General features: G+C 38.1%; 3 protein-coding genes across 7 annotated transcripts; 2 read left to right on the top strand and 1 right to left on the bottom strand.

Annotated features, from left to right (window-relative positions):
- The first annotated feature begins 1019 nt into the window (after nucleotides 1-1019).
- On the top strand, nucleotides 1020-5016 carry LOC121763602 (transcription initiation factor TFIID subunit 8-like). 2 transcript variants are annotated; one of them, XM_042159660.1, is made up of 3 exons: nucleotides 1020-2672; nucleotides 3146-3289; nucleotides 4647-5016. In XM_042159660.1, exon 1 carries the CDS (start codon nucleotides 1500-1502, stop codon nucleotides 2610-2612), a length of 1113 nt encoding a protein of 370 aa, XP_042015594.1. In that variant the 5' UTR covers nucleotides 1020-1499; the 3' UTR covers nucleotides 2613-2672; nucleotides 3146-3289; nucleotides 4647-5016. The 2 variants fall into 2 exon arrangements, with proteins under 2 accessions (XP_042015594.1, XP_042015593.1); XM_042159659.1 differs by having other exon boundaries at nucleotides 3091-3289.
- Nucleotides 5017-5591: 575 nt separating this feature from the next.
- LOC121763603 (membrane magnesium transporter-like) lies at nucleotides 5592-7220 on the bottom strand. Its single transcript, XM_042159661.1, has 4 exons — nucleotides 7021-7220; nucleotides 6889-6941; nucleotides 6697-6797; nucleotides 5592-5832 (listed from the first exon to the last, which is right to left on the bottom strand). Exons 1-4 carry the CDS (start codon nucleotides 7091-7093, stop codon nucleotides 5742-5744), a joined length of 318 nt encoding a protein of 105 aa, XP_042015595.1. The 5' UTR covers nucleotides 7094-7220; the 3' UTR covers nucleotides 5592-5741.
- A 1647-nt stretch (nucleotides 7221-8867) lies between these two features.
- Nucleotides 8868-14208, top strand: LOC121763601 (TSL-kinase interacting protein 1-like). Of its 4 annotated transcripts, none has more exons than XM_042159657.1 (14): nucleotides 8868-9005; nucleotides 9606-9827; nucleotides 9910-9992; nucleotides 10090-10137; nucleotides 10217-10326; nucleotides 10816-10900; nucleotides 11003-11279; nucleotides 11627-11758; nucleotides 11856-12007; nucleotides 12122-12366; nucleotides 12527-12836; nucleotides 12988-13383; nucleotides 13483-13611; nucleotides 13777-14208. In XM_042159657.1, the coding sequence occupies exons 2-14, from the start codon at nucleotides 9707-9709 to the stop codon at nucleotides 14002-14004; spliced, it is 2316 nt and encodes a 771-aa protein (XP_042015591.1). In that variant the 5' UTR covers nucleotides 8868-9005; nucleotides 9606-9706; the 3' UTR covers nucleotides 14005-14208. The 4 variants fall into 4 exon arrangements, with proteins under 4 accessions (XP_042015591.1, XP_042015590.1, XP_042015589.1 ...); XM_042159656.1 differs by having other exon boundaries at nucleotides 8878-9099; XM_042159658.1 differs by having other exon boundaries at nucleotides 8882-9026.
- The last annotated feature ends 4014 nt before the right edge of the window (nucleotides 14209-18222 follow it).

The raw sequence follows: 18222 nt of genomic DNA, 5'->3' as shown, positions 1-18222 counted from the left end.
TATAATATAACTTTTTAAAAATGGAAAGTGCACATATTTTTATGAGACGAATATGAAGTATAAGATAATCCCGAATCCCGATATATCTTTGGCCTTAAGGTGCAACATACCAGAAATCGGTTTACCAGCAATTTGCCACACTGCAGAAATTAGCCATGTTGTTATAGTGTGATAATACTGAATTAGATCAGAATAAGCACCAAATCTAATTGGTAATTAACTTATATTTGACGAATATGATACGTCTTGCAACATACTCTTTAGTCTTATTTAAAGTGACGCATTTCTTATTCTTAATGTCTCATTCAAAGTGAATCACTCTATTAACTTATTCTTTCTCCACCTAATACACAAAACCACACATAGAAAAAATGTACATGGTCATAATATTGTGAGATATGTTATCCATATCCTCACCGAACCAAGAGAAAATTACAAAGTAAAAAAAGTTATAAAACCTTAATTTGTTGTCAAATATAAAAAATTGTGGTCAAAATCAGTTTCCTATATTTATTGTGAAAAAAATGACATTTGTCCTTTTATCCGAAAAAAAGATGATAATTATCTTTCAAAAAGTGACAATTACATTAAGAAATGTGACAATATCAAATTGTCTGGTTAGCTATATGGAATTTCAGTATAAAACTATGTGGTTATTACACACAATTATCAGTTGTTTAATTTGTTCTTCATTCTTTGAGTTGAAGATCTCTACGAGCACAAGTACAAAAAATATATAATTTTTTTTAAAAATTTTAAACCTAGCTTAAGTGAAACACACGATTAAACAAGATTGAAAGAAGAGAATTATTGCATCATCGCATTTAATTAAATTATTTTCTAATGAGAATGTTATAAATCATGCAATAGATTTTTTATTTTTTTAATTAATATACAGGAATAAAAGGACATGTAAATATTAATTTCAATTAACGGAAACTCAACAATCATGGGAGCGTGGCCTCCACCTATAAATACATCCCTCTGGAATCTTTTAATACCTGGCTTCCTCTCTCATCTCGATCCCAATTTCCATTTTCACATTAGTAGTAGGGTTTATCACTCCACCATAAAATCCCCAAATCAAATTCAATTTCCCCCAAAACTGTCAGCTTCAAAGCTAAAACCCTAGAGTGATGATTCTTTCTCTCTATCTCTCTTGGGTTTTATCACAATTGAATTCAATCCCGCTCTAAAAAAATTCTATTCAAATTTGCCCAATTCGAAGACGGCCCTGAAAGTTATATCAATTGTAAGTGCTCGTAACTCAGTCGCACGCTGATGCGTTGATTTAAGCTCACGTATAGATAGATATAGCCACATTCTGGTTTCCTCCTTCAATGTTATTCCAGCTTGTGTCTAGGGTTTTTCTTGATTTCTTTTTCTTGGAAACGAGTTCCTGAATTTCTCGTTATTGGTGGGTTGGATTATCTAAGTTCTGAGTGTTTATTGAGGGTTTTGAAGATTAAGAACCCCCTAAATGATTCTTGAATCTGAACATGAGCGATGGAGGTGAAGCTGAAGGCAAGCGAGACGAACACAGTGATTCAATTATGCGATTTGGTGCTGGTGAATATAGTCGAGCAATAGCAAGGGTTGCGATGGCTCAGATATGCGAGGGCATTGGGTTTGAGGGATTCAACGAGTCTGCTCTTGATTCGCTTGCTGACATTGCGATTAGGTACGTCTGTGAATTAGGTAAAACTTCGAGATTGTATGCGAATTTAGCTGGTAGGACGGGTTGCAACATCTTTGATATCGTTCAAGGGTTGGAAGAGATGGGTGCACCCCAAGGATTTACTGGTGCTTCAGAGGTTCATTCTGACTGTGTAGTGAGTTCAGGTGCTGTTAGAGAGATTAAAGAGTATTTTGAGACGGCTGATGAGGTACCATTTGGTCAACCAGTGCCACATTTTCCTGTTATCAGTGAACGGAGAATGATACCCAGTTTCTTGCAAATGGGGGAGACTCCAGCTTTTAAGTGTGTGCCTCCATGGCTGCCTGCATTTCCAGACCCCCACACGTATTTACAGACACCTGTTTGGAATGAGAGACTATCTGACGCCCGTACTGATAAGATTGAGCTAGTGAGGCAGCATAGGAAGGCAGAAAGGTCTTTGTTAAGCCTACAGCAGCGGCTTATATGTAATGGATCATCAGTGGCTACAACATCTGATGAACCATATAATGAAGAAAATAAATCAGAAGTTAATAACAACAGGAACCCGATTTTTGAGAATCCTTTGGATGCTGGGGAAAGAGCCATGTCAAAGATTAGCATTCCCCCAAAACTTTCTAGTCAAGCTCACACAGAAAAAAAAGTTTCTTTGTTGGAGACATTTGCTCCGGCCATCGAGGCAATGAAGGATGGGCTTGATTCTGGAAGTGATGGTGAGAATACAATTCCAGAAAAGAAGGCTCCTGTATTTTTAGAGCTCAAGGGGGGTAAGAAATTATTCGGTGAACCATATGATTTGAGGATTCGGAACAAGGCTGTGGGAAGAGCAGCTTTGTGGTTTGGTCATAATGGCGAGAAGGATGAAAAAAAGAGGAGGGTTGAGTTTATACTGCGGCAATCCTTGGAAAACCAGCACGAGCTTCCTCAGTTGTAAATTTGTAGTTCCTTGAATGACATTGATTGGCTAATGTTCAAGAAAATAGCAGTTGATTAGGTTAGTCAAACTCAAAACATACAGTAGTTTGTGATTGTGTATTTGGTGGTAATCCATTTAGGAACGGAACCCAGATTAAGACATTTTCGAGATATTTCAGGTCCCTTCCAAAATTTCTTGTGATTGACATTATTTTTTTATTTAATGAATCAGATTGTAGCATTTTATTCGTTCTCTGTCTCAATATATCCCCAGCAAGGCTGCAGAAGAAAGTCTTTTTGAGGAATGATTATTTAAAGGCTGTTTAAATCATTTCCTGCTATCTATTCGAATGTGTGTGTGTTGGGGTTGGGTGGTAGATGCATTACTTTGATGCTGGGTGTCTAAATTACAGTGTAAGATAAAGATGCAATTACATAAAAATGATATTATCTTCAGACATGAGATAACATCTGAATCAGCTCACTTGCTTCGCAAGGTAAAGTTAATACACACTTTTGTTCAAATCCAAATTCTCTTTCTGCCGCTTCCAGCAACCTGACAAAAGGAGGATATGAAAGCAAGCGCAACCCCACCAGGAACTTCTTCGACTCACCATTGCCACAAGTCACGACTGAGAAATGACCGCTCTTGGTGCCGCAACTAGTCATCCAAGACCTAATTTCCCCACTGATGAGGTAACAACTCGAATACTTGTGCACTTTCTTTATGAAATATTTCACCCTCGCAATTGAGATATTATTTCTGCATCTGGACCTCAAATCGTTTCCCTTTTCATGCTTTTTCGTCTGCATTCTTTGCTTCTTACTAGTTGAGAGACTGACTATTTGGTTTCAAATCCTTGCATGATTTATCAAGAGGACTTTGGCAGGAAAGAGAGACGGGAAGGGGGGGAGGGGGGGAGCGAGGGGGACGGGGAACGCGGAAGAGGAGGAGGAGGAGGAGGAGGAGGAGGAGGAGGAGGAGGAGGAGGAGGAGGAGGATTATTATTATTATTATTATTATTATTATTATTATTATTATTATTATTATTATTATTATTATTATTATTATTATTATTATTATTATTATTATTATTATTATTATTATTATTATTATTATTATTATTATTATTATTATTATTATTATTATTATTATTATTATATTATTATTATTATTATTATTATTATTATTATTATTATTATTATTATTATTATTATTATTATTATTATTATTATTATTATTATTATTATTATTATTATTATTATTATTATTATTATTATTATTATTATTTTATTATTATTATTATTATTATTATTATTATTATTATTATTATTATTATTATTATTATTATTATTATTATTATTATTATTATTATTATTATTATTAGAGGATTATTCTTATATTATTATTATTATTATTATTATTATTATTCTTATTATTATTATTATTATTATTCTTCTTATATTCTTATTCTTATTCTTATTTATTATTATTATTATTATGAGGAGGAGGCGGAGGAGGATTGAGTAGGATGAGGAGGAGGGAGGTATGAGGAGGAGTAGTAGGAGTATTAGGATGTGATGTGGAGTAGGAGTATGAGTATTAGGATTATGATGATAGTATTAGTAGGAGAGGAGGAGGAGGATAGGAGGAGATGATGGATTATTATTATTATATTATTATATTATGATTAAGTATTATTATGTATTATTATTATTATTATTATTATCATTATCATCATCATCATCATCATCATCATCATCATCATCATCATCATCATCATCATCATCATCATCATCATCATCATCATCATCATCATCATCATCATCATCATCATCATCATCATCATTATCATAACTTCCTTTAAAGAGTTTGCTAGAACCAAGCTCTTGCTTTAGTGTCCAAGAGGGGCATGTATGTTGCAAGTGGAAGAAACATGTTTGTGATGGTTTCTCATCAACAGAAACTCCTTATCTATTTTATTACCCAAATATCAGGAGCAGCTCTACTGTTCTAACATTGACATGATTCACTTATGCTCTTTGTCTTCAGATGCATTGGTGCTGCAGACGTATCTAAGAAATGGTTGGCTACAGATAAAACAGAAATGGTTGGCTACAGATAAAACAATCACGAGGGCCCTATTGGTGGGGGCTGAAAGGAACGGGATGAGGAGGAGGAGACAGCCATGTCGTTGTGGTGCTCTCAAGAGAATGTTCGTGGACTTCCTTCGACATGAAGCATTTAAGAAGTGAAGGAACACTGACTTTGAACTATAAGCCAAAAGGATGCATGAATGTTAGCATGAGTGATGTCTCAATTGCGTTTATGGCAATGGCTAACTGCCAACCTGGCCCTCTTTATGACGAGTTATGGCACCTTTCCATTTTTTATTTTAATTTTAATTTTAATTTTTTGCTTTTTCCCCCTTGAACCTGATTTGTTAATTGGTATTTAGGCTAATTTCAGATTATCATACAAGATGATGATGCGTTATTAGGAGGTTGACATCCCTCATTTGGTTGCGAAAGCCACATATGATTAGTGCAAGGTTAAGTAGTAAGTAACTTAATTTGTGATGTGAAATTGAGATAAAAAGTAGTAATAACTTTAGCAGGAGTCATGAAGGATCTCAAGCATTAATAAGGGAAAGAAAGGTTCAACCTTTACTGTAGCATCATGTAATTTTAGCTTTAAAATAGGCTTAGCTTAGTGAAGAAGCGTAACTTTAATTTTTTTCCCTGTTAAATTTTACGTAATCGTGCAATACACAAATTCCCAAATACATTGCTGCTGCTAGTAACATTTAAATCAATCTGCGATGACAAAAAATCTTGTTATATTTTAATGAAAGTGAAAGTACTATAAATCAGTAGTGATTAGATACTTTTTCATCAATGAGTCTTTAGATTTTGGTATTGAACATGCAATCTATGTAAAACAGAATCTGCTCGAGTTATCTACAAAGCATAACAAAAAACAATTGCCACGAAAGAATGAGAACCATTAAAAAGATTCTAACTTTGCAATTGACTAAAATGTGGAGTAGCAAACAAACATCCTTATATCATCTCACTGAGATGAAACTAATACCTCTTGTTTCAGTAAAGGTAACATCTATTTTCAGTTACTTTTGGTCCCTAGATCTCACTTCATCTTCATATCGATACCCAAAGAAAAAGCTTTTCCACGATGATTGAAGATCATGAAATCCAGATTGAAAGGTAAGGCAACTACCCTGCTTGGACAGAGAAAGAACAGTGTGTTAGTAGCCTGAAGCATGTTCAGCTTCAAAAAATGAAGATAATGGAAGTTTCTTGTACAAAAACCTCATCGCAAGTTCATGATAGATAAAGCTCTTACATCTTTCAATACTGAAGTCAATAAAAAGCAAATTAAAATAAGTGGAAAGACATAAATCTCCTAGCTACTCTTCATTCATCTCCCTCTCGTTGACATACTCTTACACTGTTATGTTATATGTTACCATTTGGACATATAAGGTGCACTGTGTATCTTGTATTAAGTTGAAATACCAAATATCAGGGCAACTTCTGAAAAATAGCAAAGCTAATATACAGTTCTATCACTTTCTATCTTCTCTTCAGTCCACAGGCAAAATGTAAGTCTTCTACATAAGTGGCTGCATTACACACTTCCCACGCATTAAGCCGATTTGCCAAAAGATAAAAATAGGTCCATGTCGATACGAACTCTTTTGGTGTATGCTAACAACATCTTAGTGGAGAGCTCCTGGTTGAGAAATAAATACTTCAATAGGACACGATCGTCTTCATCTATGTTTCTGTTCATTCACAGACGACATGATACGCTACATGAAAAGTCCGAAACATTGTTGAGGAGCTATATCCTACCAATCTCCATTAAACCTCATATTAACATCCTTATACTTGTTACATTACATACTACCAATCCCCAATACCTCATACAATGAATCATTAACCAACTGCAATTCAACCTAAACCCACAATCATAAATCATCACATACATTTTCCATACAATGCAATATTCTTCAAACATAGAAGCAGTAGATGCAACAAAAAGTAAACAATGGGAAAAGAAAAGAAACGCATACAAAAACCTGTTTTCATCTGATTGGGGGAGAATCGACAAGAATTTGCCCGGCACAGTTAAAGCAGCCCACAAACAGAGAAACAATCCTGCAACCAACTCCACAACTACCTGTAAATTAATCGAAAATTTCAAACCTAAGTAGCAGCAATAAACGAATTATCTGCATATAAAATACGTGAGATATAATAGACGAAATTACAGTGATCGGTGGGCCCATAAACTGCTCTTCAGTAATCTTCAGCAAAGATCTATCTGGAAAAATAGATCAAAAAAATCAGATGAGCATTCAGGTTTGTTGAAAGCAAAGATTTTGAGCGAGTTTAATATGTACACTGAATAGTGGAGTAGGCGGCGTGTGCGAGAATCAGAACTCCGACGACGCCGACGGCGTGAGAATAGCCCATCTTTTTTTTAAGAATCTTTCCAAATACTTGTGATCCAATCCAAACGGTTCTCTATTTTTTGGAGTATTGATTAAAAACATTATTAAGATAAATTTTGGACAGTTTTTATTTACTTAAGTCATTCTCATGAATTTTACTAGGTTTTTGTGTGAATTTCTCAGGGTACATAAAGGGTGTATTCGACTATATTTTTGGGCTTTTTTTCATTTTCTAGGAGAAACAACATCATTTAATTAATTTGAGTTCAAATAAAATGTGAATCTTCAATTATTTAAAAAATTTAGTACTATCAATTTAGTGAAATTTTTTCTCCACCGACTTCTTTTAGCATGTGACAGTTTCATGAGAAGGCATGTGCCATTAATAGCAACAATTTACACAAATACTACTAAATAATTGTTTTATAAACCTCTCTAAGTTAATAACCTAAATTTGTTGCACTGTGAGTCACATGGCATTAAATATTTCAAGTTTCAACTAATGATATGATTATTATACAGTATTCTTTTCACTGCGAATTGTGCCGGTAATATTAAATAGCTCTATTGTTGATTAAAATAATATATAGCATTTAAGGTATTTTGTACTTTACATATTTCAAATATTTTGATTAAAATACCTCCAAACTATCAAGGGCATTTTGGTACATTTTTATATTTCAAATAAATATATATTGGGCATCTAAAAATACATCATAACAAATACTCATAGTACAAAATTAATACTAGTATGCATATAATATTATGCAGTTCACCATAATATCATTATCAATCACACGTTCTTGTTCCTTATCTTACACAATATTATGTAGAAATGTATGTCCTTTATGATTTTAGATACCAAAATTACATGGAATGTGCAATGTGCAAAGTGCAAAGTTGGTGACCATTTGTGCAATTTACTATATTAAATAACAAATTTATTTTTGCCGAAATTTGAGCGTCTCAAATTTAGAGTAATTCGATATGACAATAAGGGATTTGTTACTCGACCTACAAAATTAGTAGTGAGATTAGATAATTATTTTTGAAGAAAGGAGGAGCAGAGATTGTGGAGCCTATCTCTGTGATAATGGAGTAATATGAAACTGTCTTTGAGTTCAATCGATTTAATCTAAGAAAAAGATCCAGAATAGTAACAGTAATAGTAAAACCTTATTTTTATGTAAAAGACTGAAAATTTTGAATAAGGCAATTAATCTACTCACTATTGTTTTCATGTGATTTTAGGAGATGAAACCGTGCGTAATTTTGAAACGAAACACCAATTTGAATTTCAACTTTTGGAATTATTTTACTCAACCGTTCTTCTATTTTATTTCATACCGAGTTAATTCAATTTTAAATTGCACTCTGTTATTTGAATTATAGTACTATCACTTGTTTCAGAAATTACCAATTACCTCTCCTAGGCAGCTAGGCTGTGGGGCTGAATTTCCATTATTTACTTTTGCATCCTACAACAATTGTGTAAATCTTGAATTTCAATACTCCGATTAATTTGTTAATGCACATTATTTTTATGATATTAATATTAATACTGTGTAAGAGAATGAAATACTAAAAAAGAAGAGTAAAAAGTGACATCGGTATGAAAATAAAAATTTGATAGTTATATTTATTGCATCACATATTATTGTCCAAGGGTTATTAACCATGAGTTAATAAATATTCCTGTATATATCTTGTTTTAATTTCTTTTTACTATTTTTTCTTCCCATGTTCAAAGGCTCCTAGTATTATTTTATTCTTTAACTGCAGTTCAACTCCTTCATCTCGGTTTTCATTTTTCCTTTATTTTTATTTTTTTAAATCCTTTTTGGTCTTTGTTGCTATGCAATCTCCGCTAGCTATGCAATCTCCCATGATTCTTTGTGCTCTTTTCTTTTCTTGTTTCATGCACATTGGAAGCAGTATGAATTTTGGTTTCTGAGGTTTTTGTGATTTTGGGTGATAGATCTTAGAGTTTCTTTATTGATTCTATTTTAGGTTTTTAGAATTGAATTGGTGAGTAGAGTATGTTTGAAGTTATGCGCTGACATGAATTGAAGTTCGAATTCTGTTTGTTCGATGCTATGTGATTTGAATTTTGCTTCTGAAACTTGTTTTAACTGATTGATTATTTGGATGTAATGTGGAAACCCTATTTACTCCTTCTATATCATGAATATACTTGAGTTCTATCTGTGTTCATGTTCAATTCATGATTCTACTGCTATTGGGTTACCAATTTTGATGTGGGGTGTTATTGGATTTGCTGGCAGCATTTAAAAGATCAATTTCTTTGTAATTCGAGTTGGTGCATGTTGTGAGCTAGGTTTGAGTAGTTAATTCTGCTTTGTATTGAAAGAATTGTGAATTTTGAGGTGGATATATGTGGATTCTGGGTTTGTGGGATTTCTGATTGCATATATTATTTGATATTTTGACAATTTATGTATGTCTAGATTGCTCACGGTTTTTCCTATCTGGAGCATTAGCAATTTTAATTCTCATTTCCTTGTATTAACCAGGCACTTTCCTATGCGACCAGCGTTATTAGAAGGATCATACTAGACTCACAATCTGAATATGCTTGAAGGCTTAGCATTTGTGTGATGAGAAAAATATTAAAATGGTGACACCGGCTTCATTGGACTGTGAACTTTGTCTTTGTCCTGATAATCTTGGAAATAAGGATGGAAATTCTGACATGCCATCATCCTCACAGGAGCAAGCTGTTCCGCAGATGCCTGGTACTGTTTAATCATTTTTTCAGCTTATTAGATACAGAATCAAAGGAAAAATGCCTATGCTGATTGACTTTTATTTGTATAGTGAAAAAACCGACAAGACAATGGGCTGCTTGGACCCGTCAGGAAGAAGAAAGCTTTTTTGCTGCATTACGTCAAGTTGGCAAGGCAAATAAACGATTCCCATTTACCTAAATTGATTTGGAAATAAATGTTTTTTCTTCCAATGGATGTATTCTGACAATGCAAATGCTTTTTCCTGCAGAATTTTGAGAAAATCACTTCACGTGTCCAGAGCAAAAACAAGGATCAGGTGACTTAGTGGAAATACATCTTGACTGAAATTCATATCATATCCAACTTTTCATCTCATTTTGATTGATGGCCTTCAGGTCAGGCATTACTACTATCGACTTGTCAGGCGCATGAACAAGTTGCTAGGCCCAGAACTTTGCCTTGACGCCAAAGACTCAAAAGACACTAACACTGCAATGCTTCGATGGTAAATATGATTTTTTTGTAGTCTGCTTTCCACATTACGTGCATACAAATACAAACATGTTTTGGAGGACTTCTCTTTATTGTGTCAATTTTAATTCACAATAAGTTAATTTACAGGTTTAGTTAAATGTGTCGTTGGAAGTAGTTTTCCTGATTGTCTACCAATTTGTGGTTCTTTGCATGATACTTAATGTTTCATGTTCTCATTTTTTTGGAGGGGAGTGATACTCGATACTCACCTGAATGATGTAACAAAGCTTATTACAAGTGCTTTAGTTCTGCTCGATGAACAAACTGCAGATGTTATTTCTGTTACATGAAAACCTCGAGCTGTTTTTGCACCCCCTCCCTTGACACATGACTTTCTACTTGTGAGCTTTATTTGGTTTTTATTTATTATCTCTCTTTTCTGGTTGTGTCACCCATTCCCCTCTTTCTTTATTTCTCTCTCTCTAAATGTCAATCTCCAAACTGCTCACTTTGGTTGCAGGTGGTCATTGTTGGAAAGGTACAGCTGTAAAGCTTCTAAGCTTCACCTAAAACCTAGAAGATTTAAGATATTTGTGGAGACTCTGGTTAGTTTAAGACTGGTGATCCTTCTTTGTTTATGAAATAAATTCTGGAATGTGGATATGTTTGTACTAATAATTTTGATTAATCAAAACTTTACCATGCAGGAGAACCAACTTTTGAGGGACCGGAAAAAGAATACTAAAAAACGACTATCTACTGGAGAAAATAACACTTCTGTACCAAACATCACAAATCAGGTCAGAGCATCTGGGCATGACAACCGTGCTGTAAAAGTGGTTCTTCTTGACAACCAGAACATTGAGAAAGTTGGAACTGGAAAGGGGTCTTTGTTTAAGCGGCATGCCAATATAGGAATGAGCCGTACCAACTGCAAAGGAGACCAAGCTGCTGTGAAGACAGTGAAACATCGGCGGAAAAATGGTAACTGGACAAATTCATTGGTTCCAACAATGCTATCTGCATTTTCGTCTCTTAGTTTTCTACTGTTCATCATTCCAATTGTGCCTATATTTGCTTTCACACACCTCTGTAAGCTGGCTTATTTTCTGTTACTAGAATCATACATTTTGAAGTTTGCATGATAAGATATCAGTTTCCTGTTTAACAAGCTCAGTGCAATGCTTGGATCTTGTTGTGTGCATGCAGCTTTTTAATGCGAGATTTCTGGACAGAGAATTGGCCATAGGCCTGATGTCTTAGTTTTTGCCTTTCCTTTAATTGTTCCAGTTTGTTAACTGCATATCTACTTTGCAAAATCTGCTCTGCAGGCCTTGCATCAGTTGCTGCATATAAAAGATGGGAGAAAGCTGCCATTGCTGGAGTTTCATTGGTGGCTGATGCTGCTGAACAATTGGAACGGGTGGATACGGATAAAGAGACTGAATATCAGGAAACACCAGGTTCTGTAGTCTTATTCCTGAATATAGTAATATAAGGGTGTGAATTATAAGAAATGACCTAATTGAAATTGCCTATCTGATTTCTATGTATTTTCAGGTCACGGTAATGCTCAACTTGTTGAGGAAATGGCACGCTCTCTACAAACATCTGCACGAAGCACGCTCAATGAAGACAACAGTCAGAACCCTGCAAAGCTTAAGCTCCAGTTGTTTCCAATTGATGAACTTACTCAAAAAGACTTGGAGAGGGTAAAGTTGAAAGGCATCTGCTTCTTAATACTGCGGTTCATTTTGAATAGTGTCAACAAAGGTTCCGAGCAATTAGGATGACTAAGAAAGTCCAAACTGTATTTAATTTTGCAGAATCATCATAACCCTTATCTGGAGCTTACTTTGAGTACACGGAAGAAAATATCATCTGTGGTGGAACATCTGAATCGCAAATGGGGAAACTCAAGGTTGTTAGACTTAGATCAAGAGCTAATGCTTTTTCCTTACTGGGCACAGAAAGAAAACCTAGTGGGGTATCAGAAGTGGAGTAAGGAATCTACTCTGTGTGCAACTGATGTATATTACCTAATCGGAAGCCCTCCAGTATTCCGCCTCAGGTATTCTTTATTCCTTTCTCCCTGTGAGGAATTGTGGTAGCTTTAGAAAAACTGTACATGGTCCATTTGATTTGATTTGTCATTTGAGCATTCGGCTTGAGGAAGAACTGTACTAGCTGCCGAATGGACACAGTGTAACAGATTTTGCTTGTTGTGCAAGATATGGTTGGTTTTCAAAAGCCGAGATTGAATCTGCAACTGCTCAAGCACTTTCCTATGCTAAAATTGATGAGGCAAGAAAGCAGAATACTGAAACTAAGAACCTAAGCAGTTTGTCCGATTACCAGACTGCCTCTGTTGAACCAATTATCACTCTGACTCCCTCCGAATCTACTCCAACTATAACAGTTGCGTGTGATATCCCTGTATCCAGTGTTAGTACCTCAAGATACTCGAATAGCACTGCAGTTGCATTATCACCAAGAAATGCAAGTGGAGATTTAACACATACTAGGCAAGTTGAGAACACGGTATGTCTTCACGTTCTTTCTTGTTCATGATTGGGATGCTTATACTAGGAGCGAAGTCTTGCAAATTTTTAACTATCTGTATTCTGCCTGTTCATCCTGTAAGTAAACTATGATGCTGAATTAATGATTCTGGAATCTATTTTTATCGCAGAAGGATATTCCCATGTCTGCTGGGGAATGGGCTGACAGTCTTACGAACATTAGTATGGGAGAGCTGCTCTCTGAGTCAACTCCAAACACAGATGCTAACTGCAGTGACATTCCAGGATCTCTAGGTTTAAACTGTCAGCAGATTCCATTCAGTTGCGACTCTTTTGATGCTGCAATTGCTGCTCACATTTTTAAACATCAAACCAAAGTCCACCAGCAGGGCCTTGCATCTCATGCACCTTCCATCTTTGATTCTGAAGAAACATGTGATGCCTTTTCTTTCCAGAAAACTAGTGCTTTCTTTCATGAAAACCACAATGCAAGTGTGAATGGTTTCAAAGACACCCGTAAACAACCTACTATAACCAGACCTTCTGTCTCTCACAGTGAAGTTGAGGTTTGATTTTGAACCACCATTCTATCAGGCTATCTGTACACAATAATAGCACTAACCTGTTCAAAAGGGTTCGTGGTAACACAATTGCTCATCCTGCAGGAATTGCCTGGAGCAGAAATGGTGACTAATAACAACCGCGCTTGTGAAGACCTCGTGGATGAATGTGAATCTGATAATCCTATAGAAAACTCCACTAAGGATTTCTCTGGGCTCACAGATATATATTGGGTAAGCTTTTTATGATATTTTTATGATATCCACTGTTCTTATTTTGTTTTGTACTAGTTTTTAATCTCATATCTTCTAATAACTTGGCTATAGAGAGGATCCCAGTTAGTTTTACTATGATGTCTAAGTGCGTATGATCTAATTCAAGATGTTTCCATGCTACAGCCTGACTCTTTAGGACCGTTAGACTTGGACATACCCTCCTGTAGATACCAAAGCAACGATCTAATTCTTAGCGATAGCCTCGGTGGTTTGAACCGCCTGATAGCTAACAGTCTGGACGCATTCCAGAGCTGCTCTTTCTTTGGCTCGGAGAAGAAAGAAGCTGCACCGAAAGCAGAAACTAACCAAAACACTTCCTTCTCGGATCTCAAAATCGGCAGTGAAGTTTAGAACTGTTTCAGAGACGAAAAGTAAAACATAACAACTGTAATCTAAAGCTTGTGTTGTTAGGTTATATGCCGCTGTATAGAAATCTCATAATATCTGTAGAATTCAGGACTCAGTGGCATGTTGCTCGGAGAATAATTTTTTACCTTGTGACTTTACAACCTTCTTGTTAGTTAGTAATTATGTTGATCCATTGTAATCTAAAAATGAATGTTTTAGCTCAGTTAGATAGGTTTTTTACCCCTTGATACCACAATTACACTATAGTCTTGGGTACACCATTATATAGACAACTCTATCAGTGCCATTTGGATACTGCGCAATATATTGACCGTGATAAAACTTGCATTATTAACCTCTCTACCGCTTGACCAACTCACACACACAACTTACGATAATACTTGTTTATATGTTTTGTTATAATCATTTATGAAGTCAATACGAAATATAAAAAATCTGCTTAACCATGTTCATAACAATAAGGTCAAAATGGTTCGTTTTGGTTCGGACCATTTTAAACAGGATGAAAGTCCGTATGCCCCTAATAATTTAAAGTTTTTATCTCTATATATAGCATAATTATAATTTATTCGTATCCAATTGCTAGTGCAATTCAATTCGATTCTTCTTTAGTCTACGAATATTAGTGTATATATCTCTAGTTTCTCTCACATTTTCTACTGTTAATATTTCTGTTGATTTCAGTTATATATTAACAACAATTATCGTGTCAATCTCTTGTTTCTCTCATATCTTCTATAATCAATGTCAGAGCTGGTTACGATTTCGATGACACCGAAAAATATTCCACAATTGTTAACAAAGATTTGGTCCCAGAGTGTTAAAATTCTAGTTCCACCATTGATTTTAATTAGAGGAGACAAATATATATGTAATTGTTTTAAGAATACAAGGAAAGACATATCGTGAATAAATTAAAATAATTCTCTAATTTTACCAGAAGCAAAAAATATACTCCAAGTATATAATTTGTATTTCGAGAATGTAAGAACATACATTTAGTGAATAAATTAAAATAACTCATTGATTTTAGAGAAACAAAAATATATAGTAGTAGTATGTTTCACTAAATTAAAATAACTCATTGATTTTAGAGAAACAAAAATATATAGTAGTAGTAGTATGTTTTTTGAGAATTTAAGGAAAGACAATAAGTTACTGCCTCCGTCCGTGATTAAATGTCTCATATTTGACCGGCATGTGTTTTGAGAAATTGTTTAACTTTATGTAGTAAGGCCACCCCGCAACGCGTCACGTGGGTGACCTGTAATCCGTCACTAAGAGCATTAGCAATGGGGCGCCCTAAGGCGCGCCCTATGGCGCGCCACGTCAGCAGTTTTATCCTCCTACCTCCCCACCTGCAATGGGGCGTCCTAAGGCGCGCCACATCATCATTTTATTGTTTGGTTTAATTAATTTAACTGTTTTCAAATAACAAGTAACGAGTAAATAAAAAACGGTCTAAATAACAAACGACGAAGTTTTAATAAAAAAAAAGTTACATCATTGAACTAATAATAAAAAAAAACTAAGTCGGACCAATTCCCAACTTCCGACGCAGCTCATCGAGTAACGCCCGGAGATATTCGGCTTCGTCGAGGTCGGTACACTTCTTGAGGGCCATGTGCGTCTGCAACATCGTCCTTGCCATCGACGCTGTTGCTAACGACTCAAACGCGGTGGCCGTCTGGGTCGGGAGCTCTACCGGGACCGGAGCTTGGGTTGCAGCGGTCGACGATGAGGTCGCGGTCGCCTTCCCCTTGGCCTTCGCAGCCTTGACGCCGGGAGGACGCCGGAAGGACACCGGTGTGCCGGAACTCCCTTCATCCACGTACGTCTGGTTGAGGTCAACCGGGTGACTGCCGCTGCCGCTGCTCGTGTAGTCACCAACTTCGGTGACCTTCGTCCTCTTCGGCGCATCAGTGTGCAGAATTCCACCTTGGAACTTCTTCTTCTCCCTCAAGAGCGCCCAGATGGCCTCGTGCTTGAAATCGCCGAACATCGACCGGTACGACAACATCGCTTTAGTGCGCACGTCGCTCGCGCTCTCGCCGCTCACCTGTGACCGCGTGAACTTCTCGAACTCCGCCGCGTACAAGTTCACTTGCTTCTTGACTTGATCCCAGTGCTTGCGGAGTTGCTCACGCTTGCGCTTGTACGCGGTCGGCGGCTTGACCGAATTGTAGAGGTCCGCGATGCGTTCCCAGTACGCGATCTGTCGCTGGTTGTTCGCGAATATCGGATCTTCCGATATATCTACCCAACACCGGGCCAAAGTGAGAGTTTCGTCGTCGTTGTAGTTCGTACGGCCGGGGGCGTACTCATCGCAATCACCGGGAGGCGGCAACTTCTGCGCCCGCTGCCGGTTCCGCTTCTTTCTGGCTGGGGCGGAAGCTGTCGCGGCGGGGTCGGGATCGGCCGCTGCGGTTGGGCGGTGCGGAGACGGCTCCATGTCAGACAACCCATACGATTCCGTACTGAAATTGGGATCGTAATGGGTGTTGGTATCGAACGAGCGATAATCACCGGGTTCTGTACCCGGCCAATGCGCCCCTGCGCTAAACGTAAGACTATTGGGGCTTGAATCCATTTCGTAGTAATTATGTAAATGTAAGTTTCGAAAATGAAATCGCGTGAAATGAAATGTTACAAATGAACGGTATTTATAAAAAAACGAAACCGCGTGCCATCGTCCACGGTCGATCGTCCGCGACCTCCACAATGGCGCGGACGATGGCCATCGTCCGCGCTATCCTCCGCGACCGAAGTATAGGGCGCGACTATCGTCCGCGCCCTATGGCGCGCACCCACAATGGGTGCGGACGATGGATGGCACGGACGATGCGCGCCATCGGGCGTGCCATCGTCCGCCCATTGCGGATGCTCTAAGGGACGAGACGGATGCGTGACGCGTTGGATCGCCCCGTCTCGTCCCCAGCCCGACACACGTTCCGTCCTGCCGTGACGGATGGTGAGACGTCTCGCCACGCTCCAGGGCGACGTGGCGCGCTCCGGCGCCATGCGTGACGCCCATTCGCCGACCCGCGAGTGGGCATCGTCACGCTGACGCAATAAATTATTTTTTTTAAATTCGAATTAAAAAAAATTAAAAAACAAAAATCGGTAATATTACCGTTATATTACCATTTTTTATAAAATTTATTTTTTATTTTTTTACTCTATAAATACTCCTAATTCTTCCTCATTTCACACACAAATACACATCTATTCTTCCCAAATCATCTCCATTTCCTCTCCAATTTTCATCTAACCTCTCATCACAAAATGTCCGGCGACGGAAACTCTGGCGGTGGCGGCTCCGGCGGGTTCGACATCAACGCGTTCAGCGACTGGGGGACAAGTACAATGTCCTGGGTGGTGGATCCGGTTCGTCGACGCCGGGCACCCAGGGTTCGTCGACGCCGAGGGGTACCAACCACCTCATTTTGATGTGGATGCATAAGCTCGTCCCTCCGCACCGAGGTATTCGCAAGGATTATCCCAGATTCGGGAGGATTATTCCATTGAACCTACTCCGGAAGAAGGCCGAGGCGGAGGAGGAAGTCGAGAAGGTGGAGGAGGCCGAGGCGGTGGAAGCTCCAGGGCGGAGGCGGAGGCGGACGAGGAGGATCTAGGCCGGCATCCGTACAACCCCAAAGAAACGCTGGCGGTGTACAACGCCTAGATCAGCGTCTCGTACGATTCCATTGTCAGGAATCAACAACCCCGGAAGTGCTTCTGGGAAAAGGTCACCGAGGCCTACCACGAGATTAAGCCGAAGGGGTCCCGCCGCCGCACATAGAAGATGCTCTGCGCTCACTTTGACCGAGTCGACAGAGAGGTCAAAAAATTCTGCGCCATCTACAAGAGTGAAGCGGCTCATTACCAAAGCGGAGCCACGAGAGCCGACATTCTGAGGTCGGCTTTGCGAGTCTACTACGACAACATCGCCAAACAATTCAATTATGTCGATGTTTAGGAGGTTGTCAAGGACGAGGAAAGGTGGGCCGACGGTGTCCGGTCCAGCTCGGGCTCGACCTCGAAGCGCAAGAAGCACACGGCGGGTGACCAATACTCGTCTAGTGAGAGCGGTTCGGGCAGCGCCGCACAAGAGTTAGCCTCGCAGGAGGTTGAGGGCACGGCAGACGATGCCGGGAGGGTCCTCCCGTGGGCGCCGTCGGCCGCAAGGAAGAAATGCGG

The sequence above is a fragment of the Salvia splendens genome, chromosome 14, assembly GCF_004379255.2.
Source record: "Salvia splendens isolate huo1 chromosome 14, SspV2, whole genome shotgun sequence".
Taxonomy (NCBI): Eukaryota; Viridiplantae; Streptophyta; class Magnoliopsida; order Lamiales; family Lamiaceae; genus Salvia; species Salvia splendens.
This window is presented reverse-complemented; position numbering and strand designations above follow the sequence as displayed.

Bases quoted from the DNA above. Each gene is read 5' to 3' on its own strand.
- LOC121763603 (XM_042159661.1), bottom strand. From the start codon at position 7,093: ATGGGCTATTCTCACGCCGTCGGCGTCGTCGGAGTTCTGATTCTCGCA. The intron at 6,942-7,020 runs GTACATATTAAA...CTATTTTTCCAG, and splicing joins CGCCTACTCCACTATTCAGT to ATAGATCTTTGCTGAAGATT. The intron at 5,833-6,696 runs GTTTTTGTATGC...CTGTCCAAGCAG, and splicing joins CCCCAATCAGATGAAAACAG to GGTAGTTGCCTTACCTTTCA.
- LOC121763601 (XM_042159657.1), top strand. From the start codon at position 9,707: ATGGTGACACCGGCTTCATTGGACTGTGAACTTTGTCTTTGTCCTGAT. The intron at 12,837-12,987 runs GTATGTCTTCAC...TTTTTATCGCAG, and splicing joins CTAGGCAAGTTGAGAACACG to AAGGATATTCCCATGTCTGC. The intron at 13,612-13,776 runs GTAAGCTTTTTA...TCCATGCTACAG, and splicing joins GGCTCACAGATATATATTGG to CCTGACTCTTTAGGACCGTT.
- LOC121763602 (XM_042159660.1), top strand. From the start codon at position 1,500: ATGAGCGATGGAGGTGAAGCTGAAGGCAAGCGAGACGAACACAGTGAT.